Genomic DNA, 25,558 nt, shown 5'->3' with positions numbered 1-25,558 from the left:
ATTGCTTATAAGTGTGCTTGTAATCAGCCAAGTCTTTTTAAATTACTGCTTTATTGTTAAATTCGAGGGTTTAAGTTACTATTGTTTGAAGTTCGAAAAACAGCTCATGAACGAAAATGTGCTCAATTTTCGAAAAAAGTCACACAGTTGAACCTTTTTATAAGAGGCATGCTCGGGGCAGCAATTCTGGTCTTTTATATGAGATGTCTCTTATAAGCAGGGTACCTCGTATCCATTCTTCTATTAAACCCTATTTTTTTGTAAGCACCACAGTGTCTCTTATACCTGGTGTCTCTTATATCAGTGTTCCTTATAAAGGGGTTTGACTGTACTTCCACTTCCATTCCAATTCAAGGAAAATGCACTGAATACCATTCTCATTTCATTCTTCAAAGCTTTGTCACCATTCCATTCTGGGGTCACCATACTCCGCAACACTGGTGCCAATGAGCTACAATGTGTTATGTTCATAAAGAAGCAGCTTGGTTCGTCACAAAGATTTCTTTATATTGAGCTTTTACTTGAAAAATGAGGGAATCGCTTGGTGGCAGCAATCTGTGTGGTTGCAGCTTGTATAATTATGAATTACTGTATTTTATATTCTCAGATCCCTGTCTGAGACCATGCAGCGTCACAAGGAAAAGCAAGCGAAAGCACAGGAGCAGAGGGAACGCATTAGGGAAGAAAAAGCACAGCGGTGCAGAGATCAGTCTAAAAAGGTTTGTGAAGTGTTTTGCACTGCCCTTTCTTGTATTTACACAGAAAATTCATGATTTTTTTTTCTCTTGAAAGATGGTTGTGATCGTTGTTCAAGTTATTCGGTAGCATATCTTGCTAGTGAGTTCCTGCGATAGGGGATCGTGAAAATGCAACATGAAAGCACCTTTGTAATTCATCTGGCTCTTTGTATTAAAAAAAGAGCCTTTGGAGCATAGTACTCAGAGTTTTTTAGTATTTGTCTTAACTTGTTCATAATATGGTTGTGCTGGATAGTAGGCATCTTTTTATTTTGATTGAGTGCATTTTGATCACAGTTGTCATTGGCAGTAGGAATATCACCATATCATTTAGGCTTGCCCATTGCAAATCCCACTTTAATACCACTGTTGTAAATATCAGTGAGCACTGATCTGTTCTGAAATGTGATGACTGTTCATTAGGTAGCGTGGGAGTGAATGCCAACAGCTTGTGTAAAGAAGGTCAGGTGCAGTCAGTCATCTTGCTAACCTTGTCTATGGCTAGTGTGGATGAACAGAAGGTGCCTCTAGATGATAATGTGGATGCTCAAACATGGAAAGATTTTCAGTCACTCAATGAAAGTTAAAGCAATACCTAACAAAATGAAGATTTTTGTCTCTTTTAATGGCTCACTGTTCGTTTAGCTGCTTTCCGGTCTAAGTGAAGCAAGAATGCACCAAACTAATATATAACTCATCACTCAACTTCGTAGTTGAGTTTCCCAGTGATCCTCCTGGAAGAGTCAAAAATCATTGTTTTGCTTAAAATCATCTTTACTTCAATATGAAAGTGAGCTGGGTTAAAATTATTGCTAAATATTGAATACTCAGGGAGTTGTGGAGCAAGTCAGAATGTATATTGAATTTTTTTGTTATGTTTATGCAGCACATGGTGGGTTGGCGAAAAGTCTAAATAATCAATGATATCTTGAATGATTGATTCTCAGATTATCACTTGGCAATAGTTGCTGTACACAGCACACATCTATGACTCTTCTTTCTAGTCAAGTTGTAAGCTGCTAGATAATAAGGTTGAACTCCTTTATAAGAGGCATGCACCAGAGAGCAACTCTTCTCTCTTATACAAGGTGTCTGGTGTAAGCAAGGTACCTTGTTCTCTTTTTCTGATGAACCCCAGTTTTGATGCAGGTGCACTGGTGTCTCATATTCATTTGTCTCTTACATCAATGTGTCTGATAAAGGGGTTCAACTGTAATAGGAAATGCACATCTTGGTTGCTTTTGAGTGTAGTGAATAATCAAGTAAAAGAAGAAATGCCTGTATGTTGAGCATTGCAACCTTGTTCAAGAAAAGTATTCGACTTCCCCCACTTGCACTCGCATTCACATTGCTATTTTCCACTGTGGCTTCCTGCTTTATCTCTTCTTCTTCATACTCATCAGTAAAGATTCTTTGCGTGCACTCTAGGTGGAGGAGAAGAAAGCACAACAAGAAGAACTCCAGCTCCAACGGCGACTAGTTTTAGAGAAGCGACTGCAGCGAGCTGCTGAGAAGCGAGAGCTTCAGCTTAAAAATAAAGTCAAGAGGGCCCACGATGAGGAAGAGAAGGTAGGAACACATAGCTTGCATCGTTGCACGCTTTTTGTTGTATCACTTCTATCACTCTTGCCTATGTCATCCTGTTGCAGGATAAGAATAGCTCATTATTCAGCACCTAACATATATATTTTTTCATTATTAGCATTCCTTGTGAGCACGATCGTGTATATGCTGATTCTGTATCAAACCACCTTCCATGGTTTGTTCTGTTGGTTATGGTGCTCGACAGCTGACGCGAATGTCGTGAGATCAGATTCTGGCTGCGGCGGCTGCATTTTGATGGAGGTGTAATGCTACAGGCTTGTGTATTTAGATTTAGGTGCACATTAAAAAAAAACACCAGATAGTCAAAATTTACGAAGCTCGCTGCTATAGCGTCCTTCATAATCATTTCGTGGTTGTGGGGCATAAAACTTGAGCAATTGTCAACGTTTAACCACTGAAAGCGCATCAACACTGATTTTGCAGTGCATATTGTGTGGAAAGTCACTATAGTTGTATACTGTACTAGCTCTGTAATACGTGCTGTGTGAAGAAGATGTTTGTTAAACGATTGGGGATGGCAAGGCTCTTACAATCTGTCAAGTTGTTTTCTTTTGTTACTGTTTAGCAGACATGGATGCCTAAAAATGCTGATGGTAGAATGAGTGGCTGACATTGCACAAGAAACTTGAAATGATTGCCAGATAGTTTGAGTCTGCCCTTACAAGTGCAGGTAGGCATAAAAGGAGCAGTGACATCAACTTAACGAGTGTTGTGTTTTCTGCGTCAGTGTGTAGATATCGGCCTCCTAGTAACGATTCGCTACTGATAATGCAATGGAGGAGCAAATAAATGTCTGTAATATTGATTTATAGGACATGTACTGAGCAGGATTCAAAATGGGTGCAAAGCTCGCCAATTTGCAGTGCAGGGAGCGCTGCCTAGTGGCCACCTCGTGTGGTCACGCCTCATTTGGTCATGTTTCCGCACGAAACAGGGACACGTGCTTTAGACTCGGTCGTGTAGTCATGTGTTCATCACCGTCACCATCCTCGTCGTCGCCATCATCATTGTCGATCCCGGCTGCGGCGGCTGCATTTCCAATGGAGGCCAAAATTTTGTAGGCCCGTGTGTTCAGATTTGGGCGCACGTTAAAGAACCCCAAGTGGTCGAAATTTCCAAGCCCTCCACTACGGCATCTCTTGTAATCATATGGTGGTTTTGGGACGTTAAACCCCATGTATCAATAAATCACTGTCGATGAAGAAAGCACTCATGAATTTGTTATTGCTGGGACTCACAATGCCGCAAATCATTTTTGCTTCGATCTTTAGTAAATCAACTAGTATTTAAAAATTAGCACCGCTTTGAAAAGTGGCGAGAAGGCACCTGCAAATGCTCGATTAGGCCCTGTTGCTGGTAAGAACACAGAACTGCAAGATCCGTGGATAGTACAAGGGATCCTATACGGTCATAAAAATGAGCAGTTCAGTGGCTAACAATAAAAAATGATTTATTGAATGTGAAGTGGTCGATCGCCTTAATGGTAAAGTGCTTTCGTATCTGCTTATTCTTCCACTATGCCAAGCTCACCTTTATTTTCTTGCCACCCCCACACACACACTGTCAACGATGTGCGCCTTTCGTTCGCAGCCAGGTGTCTGTGCTGGCAAGTCTTGCCCATGTCGCTGTCAAAATCCCCGAAACAGTACTGTCAGCATCTCTTATATTTTGATAGTCTCTGGTCATGTAAGTCCAATGTTCAATGTACTGCAGAGACGCATCGGGAGACGTACATTGCACAGTCCTGTCTGAAAGCTCTTAAAATCCACCGCCGGAGCTGCCCGCAACAAAGACATTTATTCTTGTATATTTAACGCCACTGGTGTCAGTCACGTACAGCTGTTTCACAACATGCTCACACGTAATGCTGTCGAGATCGGCGCTCAAAATTATGACCCATTGACGAGGGCACGACCAATAATTCGAATTGTCACTGTACCATAGCGGCACGGCGTAATGTGACAATGCTCATAGCTTCGGATAACCACATTGACGCTAATGACTCCACGACATGTCACCTGAAGCTACAAAAACACAGGATTCATACAAATGCACTGCACAGACCAAGCAAAACAAAGCAAGTGAAATCGTTTCCAGGCAGCCAGGCACTGCCACCAGACTGTACCACAAGTAGGCACCACAATGACAACACCTAAGTTCATGTCAATGTTGTTTGTGCATCGTCACTCAGCACCTGAGGCGTAGCTCAAAAGCTCGCTGAACACGTCAAAATACTGTCGATGTTGCACTGTGCTGAATGCGTCGTTGAGCCTTTAGATGCACTCTTGTGCATCTAAAGGCTCTAAACTTGTGCATACCAAGCAATCGAATTAACACCACATCTCAAGTTTGAAATTTGATGCCACTGCTCCTTGAATAAGTGAAAGTGAGAGTAAGTATTGGTGAATGTGGGCAGGCTTCCATTTGAACAGGATCACAGCAGACTGCCATTGGATGTTGCTGTGATTGGATGTAAGTCATTAAGCATGAATTGGAATGATTATCAGCATTTAAATGGATGTGCGTTACCAACGAGTGGTAGGGGTAAAAACTACATCTGAGTCCTGGGAAGAGGCTATGAACATGAATGCTCATTAAAAAGAAAGAAAGAACAAGACACGGTTAAGCAGGTACCTTTTAATTTTTGTGAGCTTAGAGGTCAAAGGGCTCTGTCACTGTTTTCTCATTATTACCGATATGCATAACCTTCACCCACAATGCTTTCGATCTCTTTCTCTCATGGCTGCATGTGATTTTCTAGCCATTGCTTGCATGCTTTCATTTTAGATATTTGTTTGGTGGTATCTCTCTATTTCTAACAGAGTACAGCTTTTGGGCTGCTCATCACGCTTTGTCGATCTTATCTGCTTTCTGCAAATTTTGCTTAAATATCAGTACGTAGTTGGCATAGATTTGTCTTGGTGACTAAATAGCTGAATTTTTCAGGTGCTTAGCGCTGAGTTCAGGCCCAATCTGGCCAGTCGCATGATCATGGAAGTGGTATGCACCTGTGGGCAAAAAACTATGCAACTGTTTGAAGAACGTGGAATAATTAAAGGGAATTATTGTAAGGCTCTCTCACAGAGCTCACCATAATCCATACGAAGCTCCGAGTCATAGAAGCCAGTCAACGAACATGCGTTCATTGACTAAATAGTTTTGCTCTCTTTTGGTCACTTATGAACTTTTTTTGTTGTAGTGTTGCTTTCGTCATATTGATCTCAAGAATCTATTTCAACACATTTATGGCATAGCTGAGACATGTGACCTTATCTGATATTGTTCGTGCCCAACAGGTTGCAGAGTCCTGTTAATGTTGAAGGTTAGAATCATTTGTGTTAGAAAGCAGGGAGTACATTAGAATACAATATGTTTAAGCTTGTGGAAATAGTAAATTTCGTGTTCGAATAATTTTGAATCAAACCTGAATATTGTATATCAATATAGTAAACAAAAATTTGCATATTTATTATTACCCAACTAGTCTGCACAATATATATATATATATATATATATATATATAGTATTTTCTAAAATCTTTGATCATGCTGAAATAAATAAATCATCCATGTATATGTCAATGCAAGAAGTAGTCATTGAGCGTTATACTTCGCAAAAAAATCTTGGGTTGCTGAGGGGTTGCTTCAAACATTAGGCACCCGAGGAAACCTGTGTCACGCCAAATAATTTGTATAATATTACAGGTCTGAGTAATTAATACCAAATAATTTTTTTATTAACTTCAAGTCACTACTTTTTGACGACTGTGATGGTTTATTCATTTGAGTTTTAATTTTCTTCCTTTTTTTTGCTTTGGCAAAAAATTGCAGTATGGCCCACGTCTAGCATTTTTTATAGAGAGCACAAAATTTTTAGCATGTAATATATTTACAATTCCTGCTTTAAATGCTGCTATATTAAACTATTAAAATACTTCAGGAGCAAATAAAGCAAGTACATTGCCAAAATATTGTGGCGAAGTTGGAATAAACAGCATTTTGACTCATATTGCGGCTCAATTTTCGCAATGTAGCAGTCAAAGTAAAATATTTTTTTCATATTGTTGCATAGTTTGTCAGTAAAGTACGAAGAAAGTTTCAAAATAGTAGGTTTCGTTTTAAGGAAAAAAAAAAAAAGATTTTACAACTGAACAACCACGAAGTAGTCTGAAGCCTGCCTTTGCTTCACATTTGCTGCATAGCATGTCAACACAAGGTTCCAGCAGGGGCTTTTTGGCAGTGAATGATATGTGTCACACAATTCCTTGTCACTTGTTTGAGTAAAACTGCTGTACTGAACGTCAAAAAAGGGTAGTAGCGCTTTCTTTATGGATCCTTATCTTCCCCCTTGGACCATCAAAGGGCAGGTTATATCGAACTGATATTTAGTCCCAAGCGGCAGAATTATAATGCAGTCGATGACCTGCCATACAGTATTGCGGCTTTGTGTTTGGCTATTGATGATTAATACATATGGTCTTAAGAATAATTAAAGGGACAATAAAGGCAACTAATGAGTTGATGTTGAATGTTGGAATAGCAGTTTAGAAACCTCGTATTGTTAGTTTTGTACCAAGGAAGGGCTTATTTTGAAATAAAATCACATTTTAGTGGCCCAAATTGGATTAGCGCACTGCGAATTGCCTACCTCAATAAGCGGGCAGACTCGCGTCACTGTTGCGGTGCACAACGTTACCCCGCTTTACTGCTGGTCGGCGACACTAATAGACAGAACAGAACCAGCGGCAGCCACAGCAACAACAACAGCCTTTGAGCAATTTCCTGCCATTGGCTCCGAGGTGACAGACGTGCTTTCGTTCAACTGCGCCCTACTAGATGGCACAACCTGTCCAGTTTAACCACCCAAAAATTGAATTTTCGAACCAATCACGCCATTCTCCATAGTAATGTCCGGTGATTCTTTTTTCCATGAATGAAACAGAAATGAACAAGCAGCATTTTATTACGTCTCCTGATGCATGGAAGGTTTTTGATTAAGTGCAGCTAGATCGATTACTAGTGATTAATTGTAGGCAGTTCATCTGACATCATCGGTATAATTTTCAGAATGTCCTACTGCGGCACAAGTATTCTTGTGCATTAACCTTAATTTCTTGGTAATTAGGGCACTGCTGTTGATAATATTGTCGTTTTAGATGTTGTCATACATTGAGCTTTCACTCTGACGTAAATTGTTATTTGACTTTAGTGTCCCTTTAATGACAAAATTAAAGTGTAGTTCATCTAAGCTGTTTTAAGATGTTTCAGGTATAGGCCGATGCATGATTGCTTATTACTGGTGTGCACGATGAAATGCTGTATCCTAGACACGCGAGAAATTCGATTTAATTCTTATAAATGATACTTCACTTACCATTTCTGAAGGGATTTTAACGTTTATCCCCTTCCTTCTTATTGGTACGAGTATTCTGACAATGTTTAATCTAAAAGCCCGTCCGGTAATGGTGCCATGCTGATAATGTTTTGAATGCCCTAGGACCATTAAAAAAAGATGGATTAAAAATTTAAATGACAACAGAAAATGGCCATTTGAGTGTCATTTATGGCCACCATATCAAATTCTTTCTAACGTATCATGTAATATTACATAAATTATTTGGCATGAGACAGTTTTACTTTGGTGCCCAAAGATTGAAGTGCCCTATAGGCAACACAAAATTGTTTTGTGAAATATAACGCCTCAATAACTACTTCTCACATTACATATGCTTGCACGATTTGTTTCAGCCTAATCCTAAAGGGTTAAAAATTGACCAGGTACACTTAACATGAAATGACCCATATGTTATATATATATATATATATATATATATATATATATATGTGTGTGTGTGTGTGTGTGTCATTTTTTAGTTCCGAGGAATTGGACACAATATTGAATAGTAAATAAATTTGACTTTCATTAGAACACAAGTGATAGCTTCCAAGATAAGTCAAGTTTTATCATCTAGTATATTTAGATACTTTGAGCATATAAAAATTGGCATAACAAGCTCTTAAACTTGAAGAATTATGAATCGAGGTGAGGGTGAGATGTTACTTTAACCTTAAAGGTGGGTTTTGTGGCAGTGCAGATTTTTTTTGGAAAAGTGTATTCATGGTATAACATGACTTTACTATAGTAGAACTACCTTTACAGGGGATTACTTGTCTAATATACATTTATTCGTTAGTTTTGACTGCTTCAAAATTCCCAATAATTTAAATTTGAATCAAACTGAATTCAAATACCGTGTTTACTCGCATAATTTGCGCACTTTTTTTCCCGATTTTGGGGCCCCGAGGGTGCGCAATTTACGCAGGGATTTCGCCAGCGCATACGAAATATTGTGCCATAGTCTTAACGTGTGCAGTATATACATTTAAATAAAAGAAAAAAAGGAAATTGGACCACAAATGAAGTGTACATGTTAATTTTTAAAGAATCAGCTCTATTTTGCCCAGTCAGATCCTGTCATGCGCGGTCTAGCGGGAATCAATGATCGCGAATTCCGATTGGGAATTTTTGTATTTTCTTGAAGCTCTTTCGACAATGCTGGGAGAAACTAGGCCTCACAACACGGAATTGCCGGAAGAACTAGGCATCCCCTCATAATTGAAAGGGCCTCATTCAATGGCAAAAAATTTGCATTAGAAGCTCGCACTTTTCTGCTTTCTAGCGCACCGATCGTGCCGGTTGTCAAGTCGAAGTATGTCCCCTTGAAATACTTTGCGGCGGCACGCTTCCCGATTTTCTCGAGGAAATTCACCACAGCGAGCTTCAATTTCGCCGTATATATAATTTCTGCAGCACATCACAAGGGAACCACCAAAACGCGTCAGCCAAATGGCGAAACAGGAAACTTAAACTTCCGAAATTGACCAAGCGTTCGTTACAGTGTTGACGCAGAGAGCGAGGGGAACATAAACTTCCGAAATTGACCAAGCGTTCGTTACAGCGCTGATGCAGAGAGCGAGGGGAACAGAAACTTCCGAAATTGACCAAGCGTTCTTTACAGTGATGACGCAGAGAGCGAGGGGAACAGTTGGCACGACAGGCCCTCGTACGCCTCCGATGCAGAAAGTCGTCCATGCCGTGACGTGCGCATGCATTCTCATCATTATCGCAGTGGTAGAGATTGGGAGATAGGGGGAGGCAAACGTTGGAACAGTTCCGGTGACCCATCAACGGGTTCGTGTTCAGGTGCGGTATTCTAGAGACCGTAGTTCAGGAGAAGTCCTCGGAAGAAGGGACTTCGCACTGGCAGCCTGTTTGATTGCACTCGTTTGCTCAGCTAGGCGCGCACCCGGCCGAGGCATCGAAAAGTGCAAACGTGCGCGCACCAGCAAGCTGGCTCGGGCGGGTCGGGAAGCGCGAAATATAGGAGTAAATATTTTTTTTTCCCGAAAAGTTGATAAAATGTTAGGGGTGCGCAAATTATGCGAGGGCACAAACTATGCACAAAAATATGGTATGTTAAAGTTCAATTGAATGTTTGATGTGCTCAAATATTTGCACAAGTTTAGATATCTTCATCTTTGTTATGTAATGTATGTACTTTTTGTAACTTTGCTTCAAGACACATGAGTATTGTACAATTGATACGAGGTCTGTTAGTGTGCAACTTGTGAGACGGTTTTTATCAGCAATCTGTTGATTTCTGTGCTCTCAGGACTTCGCAGTGAAAAAGATGCATGTGTATTCAGCGAAAGCAATTCAAACCTTTTGCCCTGCGCAGGTCAATGAAATAGCCTTCATTAACACCCTGGAGGCTCAGAACAAGCGTATTGACCTTCTGTCACGTGAAAAGGACCATGAGGCTCGCCTGCAGGATATTCAGGTGGCTAGATACCAGTCTCTGCATCTGCATAAGACTGGCATTAGTTCTTATTTACGGGTCGAGCACATTTCTTTTCATGCTTCTGTCATGGCTGTAATTTGCCAAGGTGCCTGTATTTTTCAGCTGCCCTGTATTTGTGCCTAGTCTATCATAATAATGTGAAGGTTGGGCCTGGTTGCTACTCCATAGCATTATGCATTATACATTATTAGCATGAAAAAAAAGAACGAAGCGAAGGGGCACTCATGTTCTGTCTAACACTGTTCATGTCTTGTGTAACAGTCTACCACGCAGCCTAAAATTTTCATAGTGATAAGTGTGCTGTTGGATGAGTTTGCAAATATTGGAGAATAACCTCTGAAGTAAACTAAATGAAGTGCGGAAACAAAATGTGCTTGTCCTTACATCCTTTTTGTTTTTATACTTTATTGTGACCTTACATATCGGAAATGTTATTGTGAATAAGTGCACAACCACTGTCATAAAGATCAGTGGGTACAATTAACACAATATATTTTTACATGAAAGTGCAATTAGGTGTTCTACTGCAGAACCGTATTTACTCGCATAATAGGCGCACTTTTTTTTCAGAAAATCCGGCTCGAAGTTAGGGGTGCGCCAATTACGCGGGGTAAAATTTTCGAAAATTTTTTAAACTCTGTTTTCGCGCTTTAAATCTGCACACTTGTCAAGCAAAAGGCGACTTTATCGTTTACCAATTAATTCAGCATAAAACAAACATACCTACGTACCTTTTAATGAACAAGCGAGAGCCGTCAACTGCACACACACACGTAAAATTTATTTACACAAAAGTCGTAGCTGTTCCTCCTTTTCCCTATTTGGAGTCCGAGTCGGAGATCACACAGCCCGGTTGCCGTGCTCCAGCGCGTACTGCACTGCCTTCAGTTTAAACCCAGCCGTGTAGCTCGCGTACTTCCCCATGGTGGAACCAAAGTTCAATACACGACCGCAACATACGCACACCGCTTGCAAAATGGCGTTTCTTTCTTTTTCTCTGATGGTGGTGATGGCGATCGAGCCGCCGGCGTTGTACACGTGACCTCCAAAAAGCGCGGCGATTTGGGGGGTATCAGTAATTGATGGAACAGCCTTTTTTTTTTCGCTCATGGACGCTTTTTTTCTTTCAAGTTTTATTTCGACAGACACGTTGGTTAGGTCGTTGCACTTTGAATTTTTTTATTTGCTCGTCGATTTGCCTTCTTTTTTTTCTTCAGGGTACGGGGACCGCGTTCCAACTGTACCGCTGGGGGGGTAGAATCGTTTCTGATCACGGCCAAGTTCGGGTGCGCCTATTATGCGCGGAATTAAAAAAAATCGAATTTTCCGCGACCAAACTAGGGGTACGCCGATTATGCGAGTAAATACGGTATCTCTTATTTGTCATTTGCCTGTATATGATGTTTAGCACCGCAGTCATAGTTGAGCTCAGCTGCCAATACTTTATTTGAAGTGCGTGGCAGTAAATTTGCATCGGCTGGCTTGGCAATGCTCTGACCCTAGGAAAGTGCAACGAAAGACAGGGACCAACACGGACCAACAAGCCCCTTATGTCACATTAGTTACGTCAGCTGTCAAGGCTGTAGCGAAGTGTTTGAGATTCTAGCTCATCAGTTATGAGAGCATCACAGGTTTACTACAAAGTGTGTAAGAATACAAACAAGCGGTAAAGAGGTAATGTAAGACAGCAGTCAGTCAGTTTCACTCCATCATAAACAGTGGTGTATTCTTCAGAATAATGGAATCAAGTGACAGGTAGATGATTACTTCATTTTTTCTTTGTTAGCTGTTTTCAGATCTGCAGACGTGAGGCCGTAGAAGTTATGCAAGATGCAACAGTATACTCTATCTGTGTGTTGTGCTTTTTAGGGACAAAACAATTTAAGAGATTCAGCACCACAAAGATCCAGATTTTGCCTTTTACAGCACATGTGCATCCTCTAACATGATGTCATTTATGGCTTTATTTCAAGGCTGTGAGACTGCAGTAAATTATGTCTAACTTGCATGTCATGAACTACATTGTAACACTCGCTTCGGTCGTGCAGGCAGCTTTTAACGACAGGTGGCTGTCATGTCATTATAAATGGCTGTCCTGGGCATAGCTGCTTCTATTCTGCCACGGCATTGCTGACAGAGAACAGGAAGATTTAGCCTGTTTTACAAGTGCTACTTGCAGCCATGTTGTTACCATCGCTATGTCCACATGCACTGACCGTGTGTTTGAGTGAAAAATTGAGAACTTTGGAAAGTCCATGCTTTTCCTAAAAACCTGCATGATGCCTTGGCTTCTTATGCCTCATCTGAGTTATGTCTTGCCCTATTACTCTGTAATGCAAGGGCTTGGCGCTTCCTTGCTTTGCATGAAATGCACATTTTGTCACGATTTGATTTTCGACAGTTCTTAAAGTGGCCCTCACATTTCAGGAAGAACGACAAAGAAGGCAAGAAGAAAAAGCTGCAAAAGAAGCAGCTGCTGAAGTGAGTTGCAGATATACATATATATATTTTTTTGCAGTATCTTCATATTGCTTTTACTGCGGCATGGTCCACATCTGCTCGCTGTTAAGGAATGTGCAATTGGTAATGAATGCAATTTGCCAAACTTCACATTCCTGTTCTGAATGGCTCTGCATTAATAAAAAAAAAAGCTTTTTGGATTAGACTATTTTAAACTGCAAAATTTTTTCACGTCACTAAAGGCGAGCGTGGTCAGACATGTACACATTAAGTTGAAGTGTGTCTATAGCAGTCCCTGATTCACTTAATGCTCATTGAAACAGTGTGTGTGCGATGGGAGGGAGAGAACGTACAGAATGCCATATGCGAAATCTGCTTGCAGGAGCGACGCAAGGTTCTTGAGGCTGAGCGTCAAGCCAAATTGCTGGAAATACAAGAGAAAAGGAAGCTAAAAGACGAGAAAGTTCAGCTGCAGCAGCTTGAGAAAGAAAAGCTGCGCCAAAGCCTGGTGAAACAGAAGGAAAGGTAAGAAGGACTTTACCCTCTGAAACGTGAACTGTTTTCTTCATGAATTCTTGTGAAAACATCATCAATATGTTACTAGTCTATGCAAGAGTCTGGCTCGTATGCTCATGCTTATGATGCGTAATACTGAAAATATTGCCACGAACGTAATAACAGAGAGCGACGAAACGACGTCTTGCTTGCCCTCAGACCAGGACGCAAAAGCCCTCTTCTTTCTTCACTTCCAAGGGATCCCCCCTACAGTTGATGGCTCATACCCATTACCTGTGACATTACTCCCTCTCCTCGAAAAGCATCGGCTCGATGCTGGTAATGAGCGTTGAGAAAAAAATGCGAAAGAAAAGATGCTACCATGGAACCCAACAACTCCGTCGTAAGGGGAAAAAAATGGGCTGGCGTCGTAGAAGAACTCAATAAAGAAAGGAGTAAGTGCACAAGACAATAAAAAAAAAACCGAAGTGGCAAAAAAATAGTCATTGCATGGTAAGTTAGTGCACGTTCGATGGATGACGCGAGAAATATGGCTTGAGTCTTGACACGTGCACCACATCACTTTGTGGAAACCGACGGGAACGTCTTGAGGTGCCCTCAGGGAGAACTTTATACGTAACGTCACTGAGTCGGCGCAGAACTTTGTAAGGGCCGAAGTAGCGCCGAAGCAACTTCTCAGAGTGACCACGCTGTCGGATGGGAGTCCACACCCAAACTTCATCGCCTGGTTGGAAGGTAACCTCTCGGTGTTTAAGGTTGTAGCGGTGTGCGTCGGCAGTTTGGCATGCCTGAATACGGCATCGGGCGAGTTGACGGGCCTCCTCGGCGCGTTGAGTGAACAATGCAGCGTCCGTGTTGAACATGCTCAAGTTGTTGGGAAGGAGCATTGCGTCGAGCATTGTGGTGACCTCTCGACCATGAACTAAGCGAAATGGGGTGAAACCTGTACTCTCTTGGACTGCTGTATTGTAAGCAAAAGTTACGTAAGGGAGTATATCATCCCAGTTCTTGTGATCAACGGCCACATACATAGACAGCATGTCTGCAATTGTCTTGTTCAACCGTTCAGTGAGTCCATTTGTTTGGGGGTGATAACCCGTGGTTTTCCGATGTTCTGTACCACTTAGTCTTAGCACTTCTTGAAGCATCTCTGCGGTGAAAGCTGTACCACGATCAGTAATTATCACAGCTGGCGCTCCGTGACGAAGTACGATGCTGGTGACAAAAAACTGTGCGATTTCCGCTGCGGTAGCTTTGGGCAGGGCCTTTGTTTCGCTGTAACGCGTTAAATAATCGGTGGCAACCACAATCCACCGGTTTCCAGACGAAGAGGCGGGAAATGAGCCGAGCAAGTCAATGCCAATTTGATGGAATGGTGTCTTCGGCGTGGCGATGGGCTGTAGTAGTCCTGCTGGTCGGACAGGTGGAGTCTTACGGCGTTGGCAGTTGCGGCATGTGCGGACGTACTGCTTGACTGTCTTCGCGAGGCGGGGCCAGTAGTATGAGCGGCGAATTCTTTCCAATGTGCGCGTGTAGCCAAGGTGTCCAGATGATGGTTCGTCGTGACAAGCATGTAAAATATCGTCCCGAAGCGAGGTCGGCGCAACCAGTAGGTAAGTAGCCTGGGTATGGTCGAAATTTTTCTTATAGGGGACTCCATCCCTGATGCAGAACGAGGCCAGCGAACGTGCGAAGTTTCGAGGAAGGCTGCGTTTTCGGCCTTCGAGGTAGTTAATCAGCGGGCTTAGCTCCATGTCGTCGCGTTGTTGTTGAGCCAAGTCGGTTGCTGACACAGAGGAAAGGAATGTATTGTCCTCTTCAACGTCCGCGTTCGTACTTCCAATTGGTGCACGTGAGAGACAGTCCGCATCAGTGTGTTTGCGTCCTGATTTGTGAATGACTGTAACGTCAAATTCTTGCAGCCGAAGGCTCCAGCGTGCTAGACGACCGGAAGGGTCTTTGAGGTTGGCGAGCCAGCATAAAGAATGGTGGTCGCTAACTACCCTGAATGGTCGACCGTACAAATAAGGGCGAAACTTTGTTATAGCCCAAACAACGGCTAAGCATTCTTTTTCTGTTGCAGAGTAGTTTTTCTCTGCAGATGATAGTGTTCGACTTGCATAGGCAATCACGCGCTCTATGCCATTTTGCCATTGAACCAGTACAGCTCCAAGTCCGACGTTGCTGGCATCTGTGTGTAGCTCTGTGGCAGCATTGTCGTCAAAGTGACCGAGTACAGGTGGGGCTTGGAGATGGTTTCGTAGCGTGTCAAAGGCGTGATGCTGATCATGGCCCCAAACAAATGGTACGCCGTCTTTCGTAAGTTCATTTAGCGGTTCAGCGATTTTAGAAAAGCCTTTGACGAAGCGTCTGTAATATGCGCAGAGTCCCAGAAATCGGCGGAGGTCGCGCTTGTTCGTTGGGACAGGAAATGCGGCAACAGCTTTCGTTTTCTCAGGGTCTGGGTGTATACCGGCGTGGCTGACGACGTGACCAAGAAATTTCAGTTCCTCGAATGCAAAGTGGCATTTCTCAGGTTTGAGAGAAAGTCCAGCTGTTCGAATCACCTGAAGAACTGCCTGTAAGCGCTGGACGTGCTGCTCAAACGTGTCCGAGAAGACGACCACATCGTCAAGGTAGACAAGACACGATTGCCATTTTAGCCCAGAAAGAACCGTGTCCATCATTCTTTGAAAAGTAGCTGGTGCCGAGTACAAGCCGAATGGAAGGACCTTGAACTCGTAGAGTCCGTCAGGAGTAATGAAGGCGATCTTTTCGCGGTCGCGCTCATCAACAGATATTTGGCAATAGCCGCTGCGTAGATCCATGGAAGAAAAGTAACGAGCATTGCGAATGCGGTCCAGCGAGTCGTCAATTCGTGGTAAAGGATACACGTCTTTCTTCGTGATATTATTCAACTTTCGGTAGTCGACGCAAAATCGGAGAGTACCATCTTTTTTCTTTACTAACACAACAGGGGACGCCCAGGGACTGGTCGATGGCTGGATGACATCGTCCTTGAGCATCTACTGGACCTGTTGGCGTATAACGTCTTGTTCTTTTTGCGAGACTCTGTAGGCATGCTGTCGAATGGGTCTCTCGGTAGGCTCGGTGATGATACGATGCTTGGCAAGCGGTGTTTGGTTAACTTTCGAAGTCGTAGCGAAGCAGTCCCGAAATGAGCCAAGTAGCTTCAAAAGACGTTCCCGTTGTGCAGACGGTAGACCCTGGTTTACGTCGAGATTGCTTGCAAATGTCATGCACGACGAAAGATCAGATAATGTTGAGGGACCAGGGACGTCGGCAATATCCTCAAGGTATGCGATCGCAGTGTGTTTGGTAAGATGGCAATACTCGTCGCTGAAATTCGTGACTAATAGGCAAGCCTGCTTTCTACTGGGTTGAACAATACCTCGGGCAACGCAGATTTGTTGTGCAAAAAGTAGAGACAAATTTCCTTCTGCAATTGCAGCATTGGGGACGTCTTGGTCACATTCAACGTTGATAAAAAGGCTGCTGCGGGGAGGCAGAGTAACAGATTCGGAGGATACACGTAGGGCAGCCTTCGATGAGCGGGCGTTTTTCGGTTCAGGATGAAACGGGTCCTCGAACGACACCTGCAAGTCTCGTAAGTCAATAATTGCGCCGTGTTCGCGAAGAAAGTCCAGCCCCAGGATGAGTGGACGGGAGCACACAGGTAATACGAGGAAAGACCCCGTGAACATCGAAGCACGGACTCGAACACGGGCTGTGCACATTCCAGTTGGCGTGACGAGGTGGCCCCCTGTCGTGCGCAACGGCGGTCCTTACCAAGGCGTAGTTACCTTCCTCAGTTGGGATGCTAGGGCGCTGCTCATAACCGAATAATCGGCTCCGGTGTCGACGAGGGCAGTGACGACGTGATTATCGACGTGTACGGTGATGTCGGCGGAAACAGTCTTGTGACTTTCGGAAACGACTGGAAAGTCAAAACGGTCTTCGTCGGGTCTTTGCGTCGAAGGAGGCTCTTTGACAGTTCGTTGGGACGCGGCTTCACCCCCAGGAGCCGCGGTTTCTAGTTTCCCCTGTGGGGACTTGGTGACCGGCCTCTGAAAGGAGCATAGGATGACGAGGGAATGCTAGGTGACGTGGGGCGGCGAGGTGATGGAGATCGTGATTGGGGGCGTGGACCAAGGCGAGGAGCTTGCTGGCCCGTAAGGTACGCTTCGATGTCGCGGGGACGCTTACCGTAACGCGGGCAACGAGCATCTGGGTGAAAGCCACGGAGACCAAGTTGGCGGTACTGGCAGTTACGGTAGACGTGACCCGCTTCGCCACAGTGGTAGCAGAGTGGACGGTTATCGGACGTAAGCCACACGCTGGCCTTTGTGGCGTTCTGCCGCGATCCAGACGGACGATAAGTTAGTGCACTCTGAAACCTTGAAACGGGTGGTGGAGTCGAAGAGGTGCCCTGGAATCGATGGCTAGCCTGATCCATTCTCCCCATGGTGGGATCAGGGCCATGTGGTGCAGGAGATCGCAGAGCCACCGCATAAGTCAGCACAGGGGCCTCAGGTCTTGTTGGCGCGAGTGGGGTGACCACGTGTCGGATCTCATTTCGGATTAAGTCTGCGAGATCACTTACGGGTGGTTGGGGTCCCGCTGCTTGGAGTTGGCGCAGCTCGTCCCACACGACGCTTCTTATGAACTCAGCGAGGGCATGCCTCTCGCTGTCAGCCCCGATATAGCATGCAGCAGGGGTCAGGTCGTGACGTTCATACTGTGACGACCTATACTGGAGAGTACGCTCCATTGTGGTTGCCTCATTTATGAACTCTGCCACAGTCGTCGGTGGATTGCGCACGAGTCCGGCGAAGAGCTGCTCTTTTACCCCACGCATTAAATGCCGCACCTTCTTTTCCTCGGACATTGCAGGGTCAGCACGCTTGAAGAGTCAAAGCATGTCCTCGACAAACATCGAAACTCTCTTGTTGGGTCGTTGGTTCCGAGACGAGATAGCCTGCTCCGCTCTCTCTTTCCTTTCAGTGCTGCGGTACGCATCACGAAACTGTCGGCTGAACTCATTCCACGTCGCAAAGGAACCATCGGGATTCTCGTACCACGTTTTGGCAGAGTCTTCTAACGCAAAGTAAACTCTCCGCAGCTTGCGAGCTTCATCCCATTCGTTGATGTTGGCAACTCGATTGAAGTGGTCAAGCCAGTCGTCAACATCTTCATAAATGTCTCCATGAAATGAGCGCGGTGTTTGCGGCGCATGAAAAACATGCGGGAGAAAAGAATAGGCGTCGTTGGTTTGACTCGCCTGGTTGTTAGTTGAAGTTGCCATCTCGTCTTGAGAGAGGGGACCGTACTCGGGAGATAGTCCTCGCAGGCGGCGACTGCTTCGTGCTGTGGGAGCTGTAGCTGTCTCCAAGTAGCTCGGTGTGTCGGCTGAAAATCTGCAGCCGAGGCGCATTTACCCAGCACCTCCACCAGTGCCACGAACGTAATAACAGAGAGCGACGAAACGACGTCTTGCTTGCCCTCAGACCAGGACGCAAAAGCCCTCTTCTTTCTTCACTTCCAAGGGATCCCCCCTACAGTTGATGGCTCATACCCATTACCTGTGACAATATTTATTTTCAACCATATCGTTAACGCCTTGTATTTTACCTTGATAGGGTGGCACAGCATGACTGCTACGTAAAATATTTTGTATTTTCGTGCCGTTAGAAGTCGCTCTGCTACTCTTTTTACACTTCTTCCTTTCTGCAGAGAGAGAGAGCAGCGTCTCACTGCCGTCAATGCGGCACAACTGGCTGCGGCAGAAGAGCTTCAGAAAAAGATCCAGCTGAAGGTGAATAGCAGACTTACTCTGATGTCAAAGTGCCACTTGCTCTGATGACAGAATGCAAACATGCTGAGCTGGGATTTTTATATATGTCATGGCGTAAACGAGAGACTTCACATAAAATGTGTTTCTTCTCAGTGTGCAGTCTATAGTGAAAAAACTGGTACACTGTAAACATAAGTTTTGCAAGCCATTGGTTTTGTTCAGTGCGCCTCAAGGTAGTTCTGATTTAATCAAGAGCAACTTGGAGCTGGAAAGTTTTAAGCTTACAAAGGTTTGTTAAATCACACATTATGGAATACCAACCATCACTGCGATTTGCCGAGTGCTGCGATAAGAGCTCTTAACAATTTGCAACTAGTTCTAATGTTGATGTAGTTCTACTATAACGTAACATGAAAACTAAATGACTTTAGGAAAATTTGCATTAATTTAGGCTCTTCTTACCATGGTAAGTTTTAATGTTTTGTTTGCCAGCATTCTGGTAAATGTGGTTTATGCTTGTGTGTATTGTTGAATTAAAACGCGTCTTTTTTTTTTACGCTTGAGCAGCAAGAAGAAAGTGCTCGTAGACATGAAGAAAACATTGAGCAAATTAGACAGAAAGCATTCGAGCTAAGTGTTCGCAAATGCTCTTCGAACAACGATGATGCTCCCCACCATCAGCCTTATGACACTAAGAAGATCTGTTCTCTCTGCAATGTACTGGTAAGTATGTCAGATTATCAGTGCGCCACGTAATACTATAATATAAACGAGAGTCTGTGTCATTGTGAAGTACTTAAATGCATGCAGTGCATTAACTGCTTTTATTCAACCCTTTGAGTGTAATTTTCATGTTCGTTGCAACAGTTGTGGCATTATTATTGGTCCTTCAATTTGTTTTATTGCTGCAATTTGCTTTACAGATTGGATCAGAGGTGTATCTGCTCAGTCACCTAAGAGGAAAGAAGCATCAGGAAGCCATTCGCGAAAAGTACCAGGAAGTGGCTCCTTCCACTGAAAAGCTGGTGAGTTTTTCACAAGTGAACTGGTGCGGGCATTCACTAACACAGCATGTTTACTTCACGGCAGTTTATTATTATTTCTGCAACTATTACTCATGTCATGGCATCCGCTGCACCATTTTGTGCTCTTCTCAAACCATCTTTCGTAAAACTGCACGGTACAGTTGAACACCTTTGTAAGAGACCTGCACTGGGGAGCAGTTCTTGTCTTTTATATGAGATATCTCTTATGAGCAGGGTACTTCGTTTGCATTTGTAATATCAACCCATATATTCCTGTATGCACACTAGTATCTTTTATACCTATTTGTCTCTTATATATCTGTGTCTCTTATAAAGGAGTTCGACTGTATATTATTCAAACCCATCGCTATAGCTTGTTGCCAGGCATTACGTTCCAACTTGTTCCCATTTGCGCTTTCCACTGAAACTTTAGAATCTAAAGACCAAATGTGCTGAGGTTGGATGCACTAGAAAAAAACAATGTGATCAATGAATGCCCAGTGCCCTCTGTAAGTGCTTGTGCTCCTTTGCTGCTTTGAAACACTAAACCCTCCCCCTTCCTGCAATTAATTTAATCTTCTATTTGCTTTTCTTATGTGCAGATAGTCACTGATAATTGATAGAAATGACGTGGGCTAAAACAAATCCTGCTTTCCCTCTTTCTAGGAATCGTACAACTTAAAGCACATTGTTGACGCCTCAGCTGACCAACTTGATCCCAGCATAGCCCTGGATAGGGAACGACAAAAAGCACACCGTAAACGGTGCAAGAAGCTGAGACACAAGATGACTAGCAGGTGAATTTTTTTTTTTTATTCATGACAGTGTATGTACGCTGAATTGTTCAGCAGTAGATGTGATGGGTCCCTTCATTCATAGGCCTGTCTAGCATCTACAGAGGTTGGGCTAGAAAACTGGCTACCTTATGCATTCTCAGTCATTATTTCTTGAATAACTGTATAAAGGTTGTCTGAATTTTCCTTAACTACTTGCACTTGTAAACATTGCTTGGAACAATAAATGTATATTACCACACATATTTCATTTAACCTAATTACGATAGTCCAAAGGACAGGTTTTGCCTTTTAAATTGCACGCTACAGAAACATATGCTCGCCGGTGGGCAAATCATCGGCAGTGGGAAGAACCTGAAGAACCTGTGCTACAAGCAACACAACTTGCTTAGACTAAAAGGGCACCTACATTTTAAGAAAACACCTTTAAAGGGCTCTGCTGAAAAAAAGACAAAGTAGAATTGGTATGGGTGTGCAGTGCTTGAGTCCTTGTTTTGCAGGAAGTGTTCCTTTTCTTTAATTGTAGTCAATGCTAATATGCAGCCATTGTAATTGGTAGAGACCCATGTACTGCGCGATGTCAGTGCATGTCAAGGAACACCAGATGGTCGAAATTTCCGGAGCCCTCCACTTCAGTTCAGCATCTCTTATAATAACATAGCTTTAGTAGTACATTGTACACATTATTATTATATTATTATTATTATTATTATTATTATTATTATTATTATTATTATTATTATTATTATTATTATTATTATTATCATTATTAATGGCATTGTAATAGGCAATAAACAAATGGAAATTGCCTTCATTTTGATATTGCAGTGATGACAGTCTGTGAATGCATTGCAAATATATATAAGTTAATGCCAAAGATAGCTGAATGTGCATCATTGTACTGAGGCAGTGTGCCTTCCAGCTGTACTACTAACATTTATTTCATTACGAAATTGAGCAAATGTTTCATTTAGCCAATCAGTCTTGGTTAGTTTGAGATACAGCGAGGCACCAGTGAGAGTTATAACATTGTGTTTTCATTGCAAAATAAAATGTGTTTATTGCATGTTTCAGGGGCAAACTATATGAGAAGGCCTTTGCAGAGAAATCTAAGGTCATGGAACCAAAGAGCAAATTTAGGTAAGCTGGCTAATTTATGAGTGTCTAAAGTCTAACCAGTAGAGACCTAATGTGGCACGATTACTGTGCACTGATCTGAGTGGTTTTGACCACTTGTGCTCCCTTTGAAGGCACTTTAACTTTTGCATGATTTTGTATCCTGTCCGGCTGCTTGCTACAGTGGGTTAAGTTCACTATAGCGTAATCAAGAATTGTTAAGCGCAAAACTTTTTTCCTAGAGAAGTGGAAATGAAACGTTGCCATCCATCTATTTGCGGGGTGAAGCTGCAAAGAAGTACATATATGTGTATTTCTCAAGAAGCTTTGCACTTGAGGGTAAAGGCACTCTAGTCTATCCTGCTGAATCGTGATATTCCTAGCCAAGAAGTTTTGTTGATCCAAAGCTGATTTACTGAAAGTTGTGCTGATGAGTTGTGTGTCATTTCTCTCATCTAGTCTGCTTTTTATTTAGTGTCGTGAAAGTGATCAAGAATGCAACCTGTGATTACTGGCATGTTTCACAATTATCAAAACAGCTTCAATGCTTTCCGGTGCTTCCTTGGTTCAGTCTGTTTGAAGCTTTTGTTTTGTTGTATGAGTCGGTAAAATTTGCAATAAAGGCTACCTTATCATATCTGAGAGTTTCAGCACGTGTGTGTTGATGTGGCGAACACTGAAGTGCATTTTTGTCGCAGATATGTGCACTCTACTATTGACTCCCCTCTGGCATTTCTAGAGCCGATGCCATATTTCCCCACTGCATGGTCTACAGCCTGTTTCTGTCCTGCTTTGGGATTAAAGTCGCCTACGAGAACACTATACTGTGACTATTTCCACAGTATACTGTGGGAATATGTCATCGTCTCTAGAAATGCCAGAAAGGAGTTATTAGTAGAGTATGCAAAACGTAATAGTTTACAAATTTTGAATACCTTCTTCAGGAAACGAGTTAACTGTGGACTGGAGAAGTCATAATGGCGAAACTAAAAATGAAATATACTTCATTTTGTGTACACACCAAGGCACTGTACAGGATGTAGAAGTAGTTGACAAGATCCAATGCAGTGACCATAGAATGGTAAGAGCTCGTATTCACCTAGATTTAAAAAAGCAAGAAGCTGATATGCAAAAAGCCAATTAATAAAACTACAGGTGAGAATGAAAGTACAGGAATTCAGAGTTTTGCTTCAGAATAGATTCGAGGCACTAAACAAAGTAACCAACATTAGCGTTTACACAATGAACGATAATCTTACTAGTATCATCAAAGAGTGTGCAATAAAAGTCCGAGGTGCAGTCACTAGACAGGACACTGGCAAACTATCTCAGGAGATGAAAGATCTTATTAAGACACGACAAACCATGAAAGCCTCAAATGCAACTGACAAAATAGAGCTAGTGTAGCTTTCGAAGTTAATCAATAGGCACAAGGTAGCCAACATCAGAAGATACAACATAGAGAGAATTGAGCAGGCTGTAAAAAGCGGCAGAAGCCTAAAAGCTGCGAAGGCAAACTTGTGCAATTGCAAAAATCGAATGTATGGATTAAGGAACAAGGAGGGCAATGTCATAACCAATATAAATAGGATTGTCGATGTGGCAGAGGAGTTTCTTACAGAGCTGTACAGAAGCCAAAACAACCAGGATGATATTCCTACGTGCCATTGCATGGAGATGAAGAAGGCAAAGCAGATAGACTGGCACAAGCTAATCTCTGTGGGTGGCGCTGCACGCTCAACCGGCTGTAAATACATCTCTGACTACTCCTCCGAGTCAATCTCCTTCTCGTAACATATTTGGTGGAGTTGCGCGATCCCCGTCCTCACCACGGAACTCCGAAGCGGACGCTCCCTCGCGGCCTTCAGCATGACCACTCAAGACTTGGCTACATCCTCTCCAGTCACCCGCCCTTTTGCCCAGCCTGCCCACCCAGCGCCGGCAACAACTTTAGTGACGCTTCCCTCCCTCAAAGACGCTGGTGTGTTCTCGGGCCGCGAGGGTTCCGACGTCGACCAGTGGCTACGCCTCTACGAATGCGTCAGCACCACTTACAGGTGGTATCCCACACTTATGCTCACAAACGTCATCTTTTATCTCGACAGAACCCCTTGTGTTTGGTTTGACAATCACAAGCATGACATTACGAGCTGGGACAGCTTGAAGGAAAAGATCCGTGAGCTTTTTGGGAACCCCTTTAATCGTCGTCAAGCTGTGAAGAATGAGTTGTTGACTAGCGCACAAACTTCCACGGAGTCTTACATCAGTTACATTCAAGCTGTCCTCGCACTATGCCGCCAAGCTGACGAAAAAATGTCTGAGCCTGACAAAGTTGAGCATATTCTAAAGGGTATCGCCGACAATGCGTTCAACTGGTTGGTATTCAACAATGTGTCATCCGTTGATGCCATTATTCAAGAATGCCGCCAGTTCCAACAAGCTAAAAGCAGGCGCATCTCCCATCAATTCCAGCACCTTTTGAACACCACTGTGACTCCCTCGTGTCTCGACACATATCATCCGCCAGATACCTGTGACAACTTGACGCGACTCGTCAGGCGGGAACTTGAAGCGGCTGCTTCAGCTGAAGTGGGTGTCCCCTGACCCCTTTTCTCCAATTACGTTGCCCCTCATTCAAGCAGTCGTCTGGCAGGAAATTGCCAGCTTGGGAATTTTTTTTATTTCTCCGCCTCCCAGCACCGACTTCCAGCCCCAATACACGCCTGCACATCCCTTCCCGACCGGCTTTCCCTCAACGTTCCATAATCTGTCCGCATGGTGAACACACTATGACAAGCCGATCTGCTTCTCGTGTCACCGAATCGGGCACATTTCTCGCCATTGCAGAAGTCACTGGGGTCCTCCTGCTCAAGCTTCTTCTCGTACCTTCTATGCATGTCCCGCCTATCGCCATGAAACCAGCCACAACCATTTTGCCCAGGAATCTGCTACTGAACACCGCTACTCCCGTTCTCCATCCCCCTACGCCGCCAGTTTCGTTCTCTACTGCCCCGCCGACCATCTTTCCCCGCCTTCCCACAAGGTACCCTGACAAAAAACTAAGTGTTGCAGCACTTGGAGGTGGCGCTGCATCGCTCGGACTGATGGAAAACTCTCTTCTGATGATACTGACAAAACGGAACCTTATAGACATGTGGACGGCGTACAAGTCACTGCTCTTGTCGACATTGGCGCACAACTTTCCGTTATGACGAGTGATTTTCGCCGCAAGGTCAAGAAGGTTCTCACACCTGTCTGTGTTGCGGATGGCGGAATAGCATCTATCGTTAGAATGTGCTCTGCTCGTGTAAGCATTGCGGATCAACACACAGTTGTTCTCTTCACCGTTCTTGATAAATGCCCCCACGACGTAATATTAGACCTCGACTTCCTTTTCGCACATTCTGCCCTCATAGACTGTTCGACCAGTACGCTCCATCTACACTTGCCCGCAACAGGACCTCTTGCACAACGGCCGAGTCGCCTACGCACAACGGGACATGCGTGCCTCCCTCCACTGACACTGACTCTTCTCAATAGCACCAGTTCCCAACGGTGACTATGCTCCGACTCCTATCACTGATGTCCTCATAAATCGCAGCATTAGATTGCCACGCACCATTATGTCC

The 25,558-nt window shown here is 43.6% G+C and overlaps 1 protein-coding gene across 2 annotated transcripts in view; it reads left to right on the top strand.

Moving 5' to 3' along the window:
- Positions 1 to 25,558, top strand: part of ssp3 (SCAPER domain-containing protein short spindle 3) — a 163,644-nt gene that overhangs the window by 35,824 nt on the left and 102,262 nt on the right. For both annotated transcript variants that reach the window (XM_075865109.1, XM_075865110.1), the window contains exons 10-19: positions 608 to 719; positions 2,166 to 2,306; positions 10,081 to 10,182; positions 12,631 to 12,684; positions 13,046 to 13,188; positions 18,934 to 19,015; positions 19,562 to 19,717; positions 19,918 to 20,019; positions 20,686 to 20,816; positions 21,888 to 21,953. In XM_075865109.1, coding sequence (XP_075721224.1) covers positions 608 to 719; positions 2,166 to 2,306; positions 10,081 to 10,182; positions 12,631 to 12,684; positions 13,046 to 13,188; positions 18,934 to 19,015; positions 19,562 to 19,717; positions 19,918 to 20,019; positions 20,686 to 20,816; positions 21,888 to 21,953 — 1,089 coding nt within the window. The remainder of the gene's footprint in view (positions 1 to 607; positions 720 to 2,165; positions 2,307 to 10,080; positions 10,183 to 12,630; positions 12,685 to 13,045; positions 13,189 to 18,933; positions 19,016 to 19,561; positions 19,718 to 19,917; positions 20,020 to 20,685; positions 20,817 to 21,887; positions 21,954 to 25,558) is intronic.

Source organism: Rhipicephalus microplus, chromosome 1 (assembly GCF_043290135.1).
Source record: "Rhipicephalus microplus isolate Deutch F79 chromosome 1, USDA_Rmic, whole genome shotgun sequence".
Taxonomy (NCBI): Eukaryota; Metazoa; Arthropoda; class Arachnida; order Ixodida; family Ixodidae; genus Rhipicephalus; species Rhipicephalus microplus.
Note: the sequence above shows the minus strand (reverse complement) of the source record. Positions and strands in the feature narration are given on the sequence as shown.